The sequence below is a fragment of the Lepidochelys kempii genome, chromosome 5 (genome assembly GCF_965140265.1).
Source record: "Lepidochelys kempii isolate rLepKem1 chromosome 5, rLepKem1.hap2, whole genome shotgun sequence".
NCBI classification, from domain to species: Eukaryota; Metazoa; Chordata; order Testudines; family Cheloniidae; genus Lepidochelys; species Lepidochelys kempii.
Genome location: NC_133260.1, coordinates 100896643 through 100912856, shown reverse-complemented (window position 1 = coordinate 100912856; position 16214 = coordinate 100896643). Strand labels below are relative to the sequence as shown.

At 44.7% G+C, this 16214-nt stretch overlaps 1 protein-coding gene across 1 annotated transcript; it reads left to right on the top strand.

Annotated features, from left to right (window-relative positions):
* The first annotated feature begins 66 nt into the window (after positions 1 to 66).
* LOC140911681 (uncharacterized) lies at positions 67 to 11283 on the top strand. The gene has a single exon (XM_073345212.1). The coding sequence runs from the start codon at positions 8417 to 8419 to the stop codon at positions 9425 to 9427; it is 1011 nt and encodes a 336-aa protein (XP_073201313.1). The 5' UTR covers positions 67 to 8416; the 3' UTR covers positions 9428 to 11283.
* Positions 11284 to 16214: the final 4931 nt, after the last annotated feature.

Below are 16214 nucleotides of genomic sequence, written 5' to 3'. Positions count from 1 at the left end.
ATGCAATAGTAATATCATATGTATTCACAGAAATAATTAAGGATAAGTTGGGTTTTCTTTATGTTTGTGTGTGGGTCATGTAGTATTATGAATGACTATATCTGGTGCACATCCACAATAGAGAATTTTAGAGCTTCCCAAAACAATTCTGAGGCTAATGCTCAGAATTATTCTTAATTATTCTTTTAATAATAAAAAAAATTAAAAACCATCACTGATTATTCCCAGTGAGGCAATCATAGTAGAAAGAGTCAGGTAATCATGTTGTTTAGCTCCATATTACCTTTCTCTTCCCCATCCTTTTTAGATCCTTTAAAGTAAAGATGATCAGTCATCTTTTTCAAATAGCTTTTAAATGATTGTATAAGTAAAACTTAAAAATACCTTAACGACAGATGTACAAAGTTAGGTAAAGGATAATATTGACATATACATAACTACACCCTCAATCACATTTTCATAGAATTGAGATCTGTAAATGACTTCTTGGATCTTCAAGGTTATGACCCTGTCAGTATTGGATTCTTCTATATAGGGCATTTTCTGTGGTATTATCCAAGATGTCCAATGCAATTTCTTCCCTTTTTAGTGAGATCATATGACTTTTTTTTTTTCCCTGGCAGTGCATATTGTTGTTGCAAAGGGAACTTAAAATGAGGTTTGTATCTTTGATCTTCACAAAATTAAATTCTTCCTCCAGCTTTGTATGACTCCTAAGAAGAACTATACTTATTAGTTTCAGTGGGATATATAAAGTATAATTGGGCAGATAAATATGCAAAAGAAAATACATGTAGATGAGAGTGTTAAAATGTTTTGTTAGTTTTCAAAAGGTTATTTCTCATCCAGTAAATAGTCTGTAGAATTGAGGCTTTTGCTTTAGTGCATCATCGATGCTTGGATGAATGTTAAAGCTTCTGGGATTTTCACAGAGTAATGAAATGGAAGCTTTCATGCTTCAAACTCCAAAAACAACATGCTTCTTTTTATCAGTACAGAAAATTGTTCATTGAATTTCCTAGCAGTGAGCATTAAGACTTCTGGTAAGGCTAAAATGTTAGCGTTCTTGTTATACTGTATCTGTTTTCAAATTCTGTGCAATTCTTTTTATCTTATTTTCCCCCCAAAGACTGAGACTGGATAGTTCCGAGATTTGTATTGGGATATGGAAGTTTTGGTGACTGACAGTTCAGTTGTATATGTGGAACAAATTGGTGATTTCAGTCCACTTCCTAGTGGACAGCTGTTCGTATCCCCCAACTATGTTCACAAGTTGCCAAAACTGTCAGGGAGCCACAGAGTCCAGAGACTGAATGGATATGGAAATTTAACATCCCTCTCACCTGAATAAATAGATCCTGTAAATTAAAATACATTGAATGGCCACCATAGGAAAATTTGTGCTGCATTTTCCTGTACTATATCTGCCTGTGGACAAATAAGACTTCAGTTTGGCATCTTTCATGGATGTGGCATCTTTCATGAACATGACATTCATTTTAAAATGAAAGTTAGGTGTTAGTGCTCAGTTTAAAACAAAATAGACTATCCGTTGAGAGAAGCAGCCCTATGATAATAAACAAGTGTCTTCTCTCTGTATCTAATGGAATACAATAATTTTAAGGCAATACAGTTCATTTCCAAAGAATTTAGTAAGGAAAGCATTGCTTATTAATCTTTCACAGTAGCCTCCATCTGGTTTGACTCAGGATAGTATGGAAGAAAGTGTGTTCTGTAAGAGCTACTTGTAGCTTCAGTTAGGATCAGCTCTGACATGTTCCCTGTTGCTAAATCCCTTCCACAAAATATAGAATATTAAGTTTCCAGTTATGAACTGTTCGTTATTCATTACACTTTATTACCTTGCTTTAGTTAAACTTCTGCTGCTGCTTTCCATTGGTGGGCAGCAAATGGAATCTGACTGAATCACATCTGAGCTATTAGTGGAATGGATTGATTTGATATGTGAGTGTACATTTTTGTTCGACAATCTGGAAAATTGACAGTGCAGTTTACATTTTTAGATGGTATTTACCAAGCTGAGGCATCAGTCCCTGATCGTGCAAATGAAATAGAAAATATATACAGTACTGTCCACAGTTTTCCCTTATTTTCCTTGCAGCCTTGGTTTTCACTCTGTGCTTTCTTTGCCTTCAGCAACCTTACGTTATAAAGACACTCGGTCTAGTTGAGGAAGACACTAATACTTTCAGAGCTTTTTCTTGAATTGCCCAATTCTGGACCATTCATTTTCCAATTTGGGAAAAGCCTATATGGGTTCAAACAAAAAGCACTTACTAGACAGCAGTCCCTGAAGAACAGGTCAACTGATGGGTGCCCTATCCATTCCCTGTTCTACGCCGTCATCCTTTCCCTTCTTTGAAGGGGGAGAGTAGCCACAAAAATCCAAGATATTAGCAGAAGCTCCTACCTATTCAGATGCCTCCTTTCACAGGGCCCAGTTCCATATCCAACGTCAGCTATATTAAATCTGATTACTGAGAAGATAACAGAGTGAACCTCTACAGTTATACCAGTTCTTAAATGTGTCCATTTGTCAGTCCTGGATGCTGGTGGCTCACTGAAGCTGAAGAGTCAGGACTAAGCAGAATCTTGTTTTTATGCATAGCACCAGCCTTTTCAGGTTTTTTAGGTGTGATCTTCCCCCATCTCCTACCTCCACAGCAAGGAGCTGCAGCCTGTGCTCCTGCTCTGTTCTCCCCTAACCTTGCTTGTTTTTAGATCTCTGCTATTGGGACTCTCCTCATCCCTTGACTCTGTCTCTCTAGAGCAACCAAGCTAGTGTCAACCAGCTAGCCCACCCTGTATGCCGTCTGTCTCAGCAGGCTGCCCACATATCTCCTTATGCGCCATTTCCTCCACAGCAATGGTGGCACAGAAGGCACTTTTCAGCAGGTACCACCAGAGTAAGTAAAGTGGCTTGTGCAGCCTGATCTAAGCCACTTGCAGTTATTTCCATATTCCTCCACCCCTCTTGGATCTACATTTTCTGGGGTGATTGTACTCGGCTCCTCTGGTCTGCGATTTTGCCGGCCTGCCATCAGCTGGCCTGAGGTTGCTAGCTAAGGCCTTCTCCAATTCTTAGCATAAGGTAGGGAAAAGTAGCTCTATTCTGTGTCTCCCTTTCTCAGCCCCTGACTGTCAGTCCCCTGCACCCTTCTACTTTTGCCCATATGACCTTGGTAAAAGCAGCTAGTGATAGCCCCTCTTTACTCTTATTTCCAAGTAAGGCAACAAGGTGCCACTGTATTTAAATGAAATATTTATTCACAGACTGTTTGGTGTCCTTTCCATGTATCCAGCTTTATGGATCCACTTCACTCCTGCCTCTCCTCCTGTTACGCGGAAACAAAAAGGAAAGGGATTGCAAAAGTTAGGGCCCCAATTGGCTAGATGTACTGCACTACCCCTATTTTTGGGAATGTGTTTTATGTCATTAACATTCACTTTATGTGCCTGCTCTTGCAACTTTCAGCGTAAATTGGGATCAAACTGAGGTTTAAGCATCTGGATCTCTATTTTGGGGAGGATGGAGGCACAAGAAGAAAATGTACATATCCAAGATGAATGTTATTACTGCTCAAAGAATCCTGGCTGAGGTTTTCTAAACCTCCTTGGGAATTTAGACATGCATCTTGCATTCATTTTAATTCTTTAACTGTGCAACCTTAACTTCTCATAATGTAGGGTGGATTAGGTTGATATTTTTTTCATTCAGTATAGTGTAGTTCAAAAGAAGATTGTTATAGACTGACCTCCTGTTTAACCTACACACCTTATTCTGGGCTAATTTAGCAGGGCTTCTCCTGCACTGATTGAAGTCCACTGGTGTTTTCCTTGAGAGGGTAAGGATCAGGACCACAAATATTACTGAAACAATGTTGTTTTCTATTTCAGGTGAAGATCCATGATATTTTCTCTCCACTTCATTTAAAGTGTTTGTGACATAATCCTCTGATATATGGAGTAGCCATAATGCTATGCTAGTACAGTATAATGTGAAGATATTTAGCAGAGGGTATCAGGAAGAGATGACTTGTTAGCCCTGTAGTTATAAACAAGGGGAAGAGTTTAAATATTAGTCCCCATCCAAGAAGAGTTGGGGGGCAGGGGAACAGTTTGATTTTGGGAAGGATCCCGTAATATCAAGGAACAGCTAATCACCAGTGGTCTCCCCCTGAAGCTTACCCCAGATTCCAGCCGGAGTCAAAGCGAATTATGCGGGTAAGAAAGAAATGCAGGATTGCCAGCCAGAACACACCCCAGTGATCACACATCTTTCCTTAGGGGGAAAAAAATAGTTAACTTTTTTCTAGCCCAAAGCTGGCACAGTTCAGCACCTCTATAGATAAAAGTTCCAGGGCTGGTGATCAAAACAGAATCTCCTATCTTGATACGGGAAATTTCATTTTGCCAGGATTTGCTTAACATAATTGTTCACCTTGAAAAAATCATTCGGTGGGTAAAGAAAAATCGATTTTGCATTCTTGTCCCCTCTTCCAAAAACAACTCTGGAAGATGCAGAAGACCTACTTGAGTTTAACTTTGATGATGTGTTATACCAATAAAATAAAAACCAGCAGGATCTTATTAAAGGGGAAAAGGCAAAATGCCACATTTACTGTGAATATAGAAAGAATCATAGTAAGCAGTTAGTTATAGCTATAACACTCCATTCAATTTCATATTTATTCACACATTCATTCACACACACACAGAGACACAGGTTCTGTAAGGTTGTTATCATAGTTACCAGCCTTAGAGTTGCTCATGCCAAGCCACTGGCCAGGCGGCCTGGACATGAGGAAGAAGTAGGGCCTTGTCAGATGCTCATCTGATGCTCCTGGAAGTTGGTTTACAGAATCAGACCCCAAAGTTCTCACTTTCTAGAGTCCATTTTTATAGGAATTTCTTCTTATGCCAATCTATGGGAATTGCTTCATCATGCTGTTGCTGAATCAATCAGCAGATGGCACATTCCTGATGGCTCTGTGCTGCCAGATGTTATCTTGTTCTTTGGTTCTCCCATTCTTGAGGCTGTTGGGTGGATTCCAGTCTGCCCTCCGGGGGTCCTCTGGTTATTTCCACTTGACGCCTTCTTCAGCCGATGGTTGCTGGATTCTTAGGCTGGCACCTCCCTGATCGTTCAGTTATTATCCACACCAAGCATCCATCCACATACATCCTCTATCTCTATTTTAATCACAATTGTTAACAAAGCAAGATGAATACAACAAAAGGGCGGGGAGTCTCTGGGTGCTGTTTCTGTTGTTACAGAGTATTGCTTTGAGTCTCTCTCTGTGAGTAGCTGTTACAAAGAATTGCTTTGAGAACAGACTGTCTCAGAATATACTATCACAATTGGCAGCTTGCAAGTTGCACACAAAAAAAGGGAGCGAAACCATACCAAAAACCAAGAGACCTCTTAATTAGTAATACCCTGGAATTTAAACTATGGAGACTCAAACTCATTTGAGATTTTAATACAGAACGTCTTTAATATGATCCAACAGATGATCTGGTAAGGAAACGTTCAGGTTTTGGAGCTAAAACTCTGAGTTGAGTTTGGCCTGTAGGTTGGCGAGGCAGAGCCTGTAACTGTTCAGTGAGAACAAATTTGCACTGCAGCCCTTAGAATCAATTCGTGCCCAGGTCCCAACTGCAGCGAATGTTCTCATCCCCTAGACCCTCTGCATTGATTAGCAGCATCCCCAGTTCATTGGGGCGCTCTCGGAGGGTCCAATTCATATGAAGAAGATCCCGGAAGAGGCGTGGTTAATTATACCCGCCAGAGGGAAAGCAGGGCGCAGCCTGCTCTTATAGCCTACATCATTTGTTTGCTACATCATAAAAAGATATGGGCGAAACTGTTTAAAGCTAGAAAAACCCAGGCTGAAGTGGCCGCTTCCACCCCTCTGCTTCGCTGCTAAGCGATGCTACTTTCCACCTCTGTCATTGATTTAACAACTCCTTAGCTTTATATCTGTGGGGGTTACTTTTGTTTTGCGAAGTGAGGGGAAGACTGGGGAGACCTACCCTTTCGGCTAGAATTACAGCTTTGTTTTCTGAACTGCCTGGCTGAAAAACAAAACAGATGACATTGTATTAGTGGAGGCCGGGCAACACCCCCAGCGTGGTGGTGTAAAGATCCGAGCCAGCCATCTAAACGTAACCAGACCGTTCGTTGTATGCAGAAAGAGGAAACCTACACGGCTGCTTTTCTTAAGAAAAACCGGTTTGATTTAACCTCTCTCCCTTTAAAATTAGTACCGATGTAACAGCAATTACGCAGTGATGTACATTTCCTTTATAACGATCGAATGAACAAGTGGAAATTTCTCCCCCATAGTGTTTACATTTAGTAGAAGTAATGTTATTGGGCGTGCTAACATCAAGACAAAGCTCTGGCATGCCGCACCAGACTCATAGTAAACTCATTCTATTGTTCCTCCTCACGTCTGTATTTTCTCAGAAGCGAAATTGCTCCGTTCATCTTTATGAATCATTTAGCCTGGATGAATTTATTTTCATTTTGTACTTTGAATATTTTCCAGAGTTGTCTTTGTATATTACGGACATTGCTTCGGGTACAATGACAAAGCACTAAGGTTCTTGCAAACAAGGGCACAGAGATGAAGCCGTGTATGGGTAAATAAAATGTAGCCGCTATTAAGGAAGAGAGCAAACACTTGAATGGATATCCTGTAACGGACTAGACGGTGTGTGTTCATGGAAATGCTGGCAAGGAGAAAGCTTTGATATGCAGGCTGGCTTCTGTGACCCCAAGTAAACTTCAGTTTGCCCAGGGTTTTCCTGCTAGGTGAGAAGAGGGTGAAAATGTCCTTATTCTGACTTCTCGATCTCAAAAACTAGGATCAGTATGCACCAGGCTTCAGAGCGGAAGACAAATCCACAGAAGGAGAATTGTACAGTTCTTACGGATTTTTCTTCTCTAATCCCACTGCCGCTGTGCCATTTCCTTCTGTTTTCATGTGCAGAGCTGGGAGGTAAATAGTAACCTCTACAGTTCCCATGTGCGGTGTCACTTGCCATTTTCATGCCCAAATCCACCTGCAAACGAGCTGAAGTTTACAAAAGCCAAGCTGACCAGCTGGGGGCCTGGGGCTGGACCTTTTGCCCCAGCTGTTTAATACTTGGCATAGTTTCTTTCGTGTGTGTAACTTATTAGCAGAAGGGAACGTCTAGCCTTTGCCGCTGTCGAGCAGCGGAGGGGAAGTGGGAATTCGTTCAGAACGGCAATAGGAAATCCTCTCCGAACCCACCAGCCTCCAAACTTCATAAAAACACCTTTCCCCAACTTCGGCTCTGCGCTGTGATCTGTTTACTTTAGTCTCCAAATTGCTGTTCGTTAGTTCAGCTCTTAAAACAAAGCCGTCAAGTGTACATTGTTACCACGCCCGACCCGACTGTCGCCCGGAGATAGCGACTCATTGCTATGCATGTACAATTTAACTGTGCTGAGTTTCAAGCATTTCAAATAAAGCGTTTTCTCGCCTATCTAATTTGAAAATTTGACCTTTTGCTTATGTGCACGTGTTCATTCAGTACAAACCCTGGGCCCTGTGGGTCAGCGAGTAGGGCTGTTGGATGCCTTTTAGCGGGAGGAGATATAATTATTTGAACTATTTGATTGCAGAAGTTTTCTGGCTTTAATAGCAGTGGTGAGCTTTCATTTTTGGAGTGTCTAAGCGTTTGGGTTTCGTAAGGAGGGAAACCACACGCGCGGACTTCAAATGCCATCCCTCTGAAAAGCCCCGAATCCCTACGGATGTTAATCTCCACCTGATCACAGTTCAGCAGCCCTGAGAAGCGCCGCTGCAGATTCCTCGTGCCACCGCTGCACAAGCAGCCCCTTTCAGCAGGCAGCGCCGAGCAGCGGCTAGTGATTCCAGTCCAGATCTTAGTGACGAACGGCGGCGAAGTTTACGATGACTATAACTTTGCGCAGGCACATTTTGACGAGCACCGGGTGCATCTTTCCGTCGCTAAAGGCTGTAAATGCGCGTTCTCCATGGCCACCTGCCTCTCACCCGCCACAAGTGGTGAAGAGCCTGAGAGTTGTAGCCCCGTGGGCCACCCCTCCCTCCCGAGCTGCTTCCTGGGGGCTCCGCCAGCGCCCTGCTCTCGCCACTGCCCGATCAATGGCAACCACATCCCCAGGACTCAGCATCCTCCCGCTCCGTGGTGGGCAGGGCCCAGAACTTAGGGACCTCACTGCAGCGGCGAACCCATTGGGCTGTAGCAGGGACCAGCAGCTCCTCTCCCCCCGCTGTCTTGGGGAGGGGTATAAGAAGGGCTCGGACGCGGCTTTCCCAGCCACACGGCGAGGCGGCGGCGGCCAGGGCTGCACCAGCGTCGGTGGGCGAGCGGCCCCATGAGCCGGCAGCTGGGCGCGCGGGGCTCGGACGGGGAGGACGAGGAGGAGGAGGAGGAGGAGGAGATCGACACCGTGGGGGCCGAGGAGGTGGAAGGGGGCAGCGGCGGGCAGGGGCAGCCCCGCCGGCAGGGGGAGCCCGAGGGGAAGCCGCCCTACTCCTACATCGCGCTCATCACCATGGCCATCCTGCAGAGCCCGCAGCAGAAGCTGCCGCTGAGCGGCATCTGCGCCTTCATCCGCGGCCGCTTCCCCTACTACGGCCGGCGCTTCCCCGCCTGGCAGAACAGCATCCGCCACAACCTCTCGCTCAACGACTGCTTCGTCAAGCTGCCGCGGGAGCCGGGCAGCCCGGGCAAGGGCAGCTACTGGGGCCTGGACCCGGCCTCGCAGGGCATGTTCGACAACGGCAGCTTCCTCCGCCGCAGGAAGCGCTTCAAGCGCCCCCCGCCGCCGCCGCCGCCCGCCCCGGCCCCGCCGCCGCCGCCGCCGCCCCTGCTCTGCCCGCCCTGCGCCCTGCTGCCCCGCGAGCCGCTGCGCTACGTGCCGCCCGAGGCCGGGCTCCCGCTGCACCCCGCCTGCCCCCTGCCGCGCCGGAGGGCGGCCGGCTGCGCCCTGCACCTGGGGGTGCTGCTGCTGCGGGAGCAGGCGGCGGCCGGGGCGCAGCAGGCGGCCGCCGCCCCAGGCCGCGGCTGCTCCTTCAGCATCGAGAGCATCCTGATGGGCAGCGAGCCGGCCCCCCGGCCCCTGCTGCCGCCGCCGCCGCCGGCCGCCGCCTGGGCTTGCGGGCCCCAGCTCCTGCCCCGCGCCCCCTGCCTGCTGCCCGCGGCGCTGCTCGGCGTGGCCTCGCCGCTGGACGCCGCCTGCTGCGCCCCGGGGGCCGGGAAGGGCGCCCGCCTCCTCCGGCCCATCCCTGGTGCGGCGGCGGCGGCGGCGGCATTGCTGGGCTGTCAGCCCGGGCCGGGCCCTGCCAGGCTGCTGCCCCTTGGAGCGGCACCGGCCGCCTTCTAGCGCCCAAGGGGACCGGCCTGGCACCGCCACCCCGGTCCCAGCCTCCGGCGACCCCTGCCGGGGACGTTGCGCGGACACCCTGGTGGGTGGCGTTAGCGCCTCAAACAACTTCATGCTCCGATCGGGAACTGCCCGGGCCGGGCCCTGCCTCGCGTTTGCCGTCGGGCGGGCGGCTTGTGCACTGCCCCCCCCACCCCCATCTGTCTCTGGGTGGCGATTGTCATGGAGCGCCTGACTTTATGCTGCGAGCTGAAACTGACCGACTCTGCTAAACTTGCAGCAGCTCCGGCTCTGGCGCGTGGCGATCATGCAGCAAGTAATCCCCTCACGGACGTGTGTTGTCTGTCAAATGTTTACAAAGCGAAAGACTTTAAATGCGGGTTGTTTTTTTAAGGAACAGGTCACCGGGCACTATAGTGAGCGTTGCGGTTTCTCTCCCTGTGCAACGTCAAAAGCGCATCCGGTCTGCATTATCTGAGTGAGAAATGAACTAAGTGGGTAACTTGTGGGATTCAAACAAAAACTTCAAACACAGGACAACTTCCCCTATAATACGTTTCCTTTTCTCCTCCTTTGAACGACAAACTTTTCAAAATGCCAAACGTACAATACTTATGTATCCTGTGTTTCCTCTTGTAACGGGTTTGCAATATAAATAGACATTGCAGCTGAATATTTATTGCCTGTGATCTGTATTTGGAGCTTCCGTGGGGAAATGTTAACATAAACTTGTGTATAGCCTAAATAAAAAACAATATAGTGCTTGTCTTTCCTTTTTCTGAAGTCAGTTACAAAGGATAACACAATTAAGCATATGCTCATCATAATATGTATAAAATCTAGCTGCCTACTTTCCAAACGAAAGAGACCTTTTCCCTTTTATGTTTTAATGGGAACAAAAGGGTCATTTCGAAGGCCCTCTAGGGGGTGTATTTAGGGTATTTCCAAGTGTTTCGGATATTTAGATTTAGGGTTTATTTCTATATGTTATTTGATAAAATCAGAGGCGTTTTTTTGTTCAAGCCCTAGTAGAAGCTGATTTAAATTGAGATCCGAACTGCCCCTAGCTTCACTGGGAGCAGAATCAGACCCGTACATTGGGATACCAGGTGTCACCTTCCTCCCCACAATGAGCAATGAAAACAAGCTAGGAGATGGAAAACAAATGGCAGTGGTTTCTCTGATTCTTAGCGGTAGGTGAATGTGTTAATTGTATTTGTTTTAAATCTACCTTTAAATGTGTAATTTCCTCATCTCAGTCTGCAAGGAGGGATACCATCAGAAAGAACATTCTTGCGAAGCTCACTGCTAGTTTAGGTGTCTTGAAAGGAAAGCAGTGAATGGAGCTGACATATAAAAGGAGGGAAGAGTGCAGAAGCCAAGATAGGGGGTAGGGTTTAGCAAGTCCCTCTAAGTCAATGCCCACATTGGACCATATGAACTGGAACCATAAACTCACTGAACATTAAATCCCACCAAATGAGGGTAAATCCATGCTCATCATGGTATCCCCTCATTATACTCCACACCTGAACATAGCCATTATATGAACAACATAACCCCCATAGCTCAGTGTCTGTACTTTGACCCATTAAACTTTTACCCCCAATGGGGAAGATTGCAGATTATGTATTCCTTATGCCACCCATTCCTAAACCGAATTTCAGACCCTTTGATAATCTGTACCTTATTCCCTGATAACCAGAAACTTCTATGCTTAAACTCTGTACCCTTTTCTTTTTTACTTCAACATCATCTTAATAAAATTATTAATGACAGTTCCCAGGGAAGGTACCTGCCCTGGAGCATTGCAAAACCCTTGCTCCCTTGGTTCACTCCTTACAGCCAACACTTCTTACGCCTTAAGACTTCTAAATTGTTTAATTACCGGGGGTGAGGAGATTAAACACAATATGATCCCATCACATTGCAGTCTGCGCAGTGTACTTGCCTCTGCCTCACAAATCGAGGCAAAACTTCCTGTTGCTACTGAGAACCCGTATGCTCCGCCGGTGTACGGGCTGCTGGCTGGTCACAGAAGAACCGGTAGAGAGTTGAGCTCAAAAAAGATAACGCCTCTCGTCATCCAAAATGAATGTAGCTTTCCCCGCCCGCACAACCTGCGTTGTTTGTTTAGTGGAGTTGCCATTTAAAGGTGGAGATGGGGTGTTACAAGATTCTACTAGGCTCACGAAAAATGAAGGTTCTTTCTTATGCGCTTACCTGTGTGTCACAGTCTGCCTGTAATTGTATGATCAACTCTCAGCGGCACTGGGTTATTTTATTGGCTTTGTAACGCGTGGTCACCTGTCGCCTGAAAAGTTAAGGATTCCTGAGCCTGTTCACTCCAACGCCTTTTTTCTTTTTCCAGGCTGCATTTCTCTGATTATTAAAACAGGACCCAGACAGTGCAACCCTCCCTTGCGCCATGCTTAATATGCTTCTTCCCAACGGCTAATAATCCAGCCTGGCAGGCTGCACAGAGCAAGATGATTTAAAGGAAGCAGTAATGTGCGAAGGACCCGATTCTGCTCCCATTCAGTATAGCAAGAAGTGGATCAGGTCCTGTATCCGGAAGGATAAACTTTGTGTGGAAGTAGTTTTTGGTAGTTTAGATTGGTGTTTAGGCTCTGTTCCCTTTACGAGGTCGATCCTTGAATCTTTTTTGAACATTTGCATTTTGCCTTTGGACTAGGTGCAGGATCGGCCCCGCAGTGTGTAACAAATCTAATTAATGATCCGTTCTATTTAAGAGAATTTCTAACTGTCTAAGGAAAGGAAAATTTCTTCCTCTCTGAAATAGGGCTAGCTCCTTCTCCTTCTGAAGTAAATAGGAACAAACTCTCCCAGGAGGTAACTCCTTGTCTTAATCAGAGCATTGATCTGTTCCCCCCCCTTCTTCCATTGATTGGGGGGGGAAGGAATCTTTTTTTTAAAAATCTCAAACCAGTTTAGACAATCGGCAATAATTGCATAAACACTCCACTTTTGTCCTGGTCGTTTTTACTTTAATCCATGGATTAAAAATATATGCAATGTATATAAACGACGAGGAAGCTGCATATTTATTTAAAACAATCAAAATGACGTTTCCTCTAAATCAGCCAAATGCACAGAAAAATCTGAACGATCCTACATTTCTGGACTCGGAGAACTGGAGTAAACAGCGGGACTCTAGGCCTGACCCAAAACCCATTGAGTCAATGGGAGTCATTCCGTAGACTGCAGGGGGCTGTGGATGAGGGCAAATGGCACGGGAAAGTGATTCGCACTGAAGTGATGAGGCGCTGAGAACTGACAAGAGATTCAGAATTTGCTGTGCAATTAGAAACCATCAGCAGTTACTACTTTGCTTTGGCTATTTCAGCCTAACACCGAACAGTGCTCTTCTCCTGCGCCTTTCTGTCCCGTGACTGGGAAATGGACAGTCACTGAATCGTTCTGACCGTCAGTTTTTTTACAGTTAAAAGATGAACCGCCTCCCTCAGACTGTACATATTTGAAGTTTCACCTAAATAATTTGTTTCTTCCTCTTTAAAATCAAATATCCCCCTCCTAATGTTAACTCACACGGGAGGCCGCGCAGTTAATGTATCACAGCCAAAAGGCAGCGTACATTCTGACTTCCCTTGAAAATTCATCTATAACCCACCTCCTGGTGCTTAAATTCCGCAGGGGCGGAGGGCTCTGAGATGAGGCCATCTAAGTGCCTCTAAGGAATGGTCCGCAGGTACTGGAATCTTGCCACACTGTTAACTTGATACTTATGATATCTCCTCAGGTGAAACAGAAACGAATGATTTCATTGGTTTTATTATGTGACTAGCTGGGTTAATACAGAGAGCTATGTGTTATTGCTAATAATCATTTTCTTCGACTTTATACAGATATTTATCTTTAAAAAAATAAAGAGAAAAACTATATAGTATTTAAGGGTTTTCACGTTTGATGAACCCAATCAAAAGAAACCATGGTTTTCATATTATCTTTAACCCCCCATCCCTGCAGAGATGAGCTGTATTCCGAATGAGACAATACCACATTATAAAGATGATGTACACTGGGATTACACGCTTGCAGTATTCCTTTTATGTACGAGTATGTGTATCATGCCAAAACCTCTGCCTAGGTAAGCACCCGTTTTTTAAAACTGTAATACTTCATCATTAAAATTTGTTTCGTGTTTTTAAAATATAAAAGGCCAAAGCATTCATCAGCGGTGTTTGAGCCCGACCCTGCAGTCCGAACTCACGCCAAACTCTTTGGACTGCAGGATCGGGTTCTGAAATGGCAAGAAAATAGCCTCTGGTAGAGTTAGAGACTTTTAAGAAGCGCCTCAAGGCTACATTAAGGGTGATCAAGATTATTCCAAACCTCCGTCCCCAATTACACAACACCAGCCCCGCTTCCTACCTCAAATCTTTCTCTGCGGTCAATATGATGTGATAGCCAACGCTCAGTGAAGTGAATGGAAAGATTCTCGCTGACATCAAAGGGGACGGATCCGGCCCTTACTGCGTAGGCTGGCAGCCTAAATTACTGTGTTAACAGAGAATACTTCAGGACGTGCTCACTGATCAGGTGATCAGGTCAGGTCTTTTTAACTCGAGGCATCTGCTTTTCAAGAGGGGAAGAAAATGTTCACACGCACCACGAGTGATATTTAAGGCCAGCTCCTAATTACCTAGCGAGAGACGTGAGTCCGTGACAATGTAACTTCATACTAAGGGTTAGCACATTGAGCGCGTGTCCATGGCGGCTGACAGTACGTTTCCGATCAGACTCAGAGGTAAGAGGTTATGGGAAGCATTCTTATACAGCAACATATTTCACCTTGAAGAATATAGACCATTCCCTTCTCACCCTACCCAAAGCATCCAGAAATTAATTAACCTAGAGCAAAACTCCTTAAACTGAAAAATAAAGAGAGCGTGAAAGAAGTTACCAGCTTGAGTTTCACAGGAAAAAAACTGCAGGGTTTTACAAAATCCATAAAACCCGAAAATAAAACAAACATGTCTTTCTTCCACCTCTTAAAATTAATGATAAAATCTAGGCCCTTTCACAACAAAAAACAAAACAACTTTGTTTTGTGTCATATACTGCTATGGCACTCAATTGTGTGAAATAATATGAAAAATACACCCATTCTCTATTTAAAATCATGAAATCCTATATTATAAAGGCAGCAGAAGAGTAAGGTATGTTTGAGGCTTGTATGTTATTTGAAGGGCTTGCAACCATTTTGTTTTTTCTTGAGTTCAATTGAGCTAAGATTTCACCCCTATCCCTCAATGGGGTCTCAGGCTGAGGGCTGTGATCCTCCCTCTTTTTCTTTTGGCATACACTGGAGGGGTCCTGATAATTTTTCTGTTGTAATATGGACTCACAGTAGGAAAGAGGCTGAGAACCACTGCTTTAATTCATAGGCATCCACTCTCATTTTGGATAGGTGCTAAGGGTTGCCTAATGTATTGTTTACAATTTGATACATTCTTGGAGGCAAGATTCTACTCTCACTTAACTCTGTATAAAACCTCAGTCATGCACTTGTATCTGCATAGGGGATGCCCACATGGTGCCCTCCCCACTCTCCTTGGAGTCAGTGAGATTCTGTGAGTGCAGATGGCCATGCTAGTATATCTGATTGCAGGTGTGAGGCCTAAATCAGGAATCACTCCTGAAGTCATTGCAGCTACACCCCTGAAGACATTTATACACTGGTATAAATAATAGTGAAATGTGAGTGAGATCAGACTTAAGCCCTGGGTATTTATTTCTCTGCAAGAGACTGCTGCAGTTTGCAACAATTCACTCCAAAGTTTCAGCGTGGATTGGTGATTCTCTTCTCTCAGCTCAGTTTCTAGCAGGCTGTCTGATTTATGACATGCTCCATCTGAGTAGCCATTCACACTCACTTCTCTTCTCACCATCCAGTATTTGTAAGTGTTACACTTGTTTCTATTTTTTGCCTATTTCTTATATAAAGTCCTTTAGTTACTTGTAGTCAGGTACGTACATACAAATGAAACAGAGAGCAAGTCCAACTCCGTTGGACCCAATTGCTTCACAAATCCCTGCCTCTGGACCAGAGGCATCATTTCTGGCAGAGTTGTTAACAGGTATGAACAAAGGCCTGCTCCCAGTAAATTCACAGGACATTCTGGGTAGAGGACTGGGCCTGTACTTACAGCTATATGAAAGTCAGTGGTCTGGACTCTGTATCTGTCACTATAGAGCAATAAGAAAACTGTTCTGTATAAATATTTCAAGCAATATAATGAAAATATATATTTTGATTGCTTTAAAAACACCTATTGTTTTGCAAAGGAAAAATGTCAGAAAAATTTCCTTGTGGGTCAAATTCTGTTGTCTTAACTTAAGGAAATTGGAGTCCCTACTAGTTTAACATTGAATCCTTGCCTAAATATCTACTTGTGCAAATCCAACACTATTTTTGGGGACTTCTTTCTAGCCCAGTGAGCAAGTAATGCTAATTTACAAAATTTAAGATATGAATTTTTTTCAATTAAATCCAAGATGATTGTAAGCCTCTGAAAATAATTTATTCTGTTTTATTACTAAATTTTTCACAAGACAGAGGTTTTCCTAATTTTAAAGCAGTTTGCACAGCTCAAAGTTCTTCATTCAGAGCAGGGTTGGATTAATACTTCTTGTTAATAATGACAGGTTTCAGAGTGGTAGCCATGTTAGTCTGTATCAGCAAAAACAACGAGAAGTCCTTGTGGCACCTTAGAGACTAACACATTTATTTGGGCACAAGCTT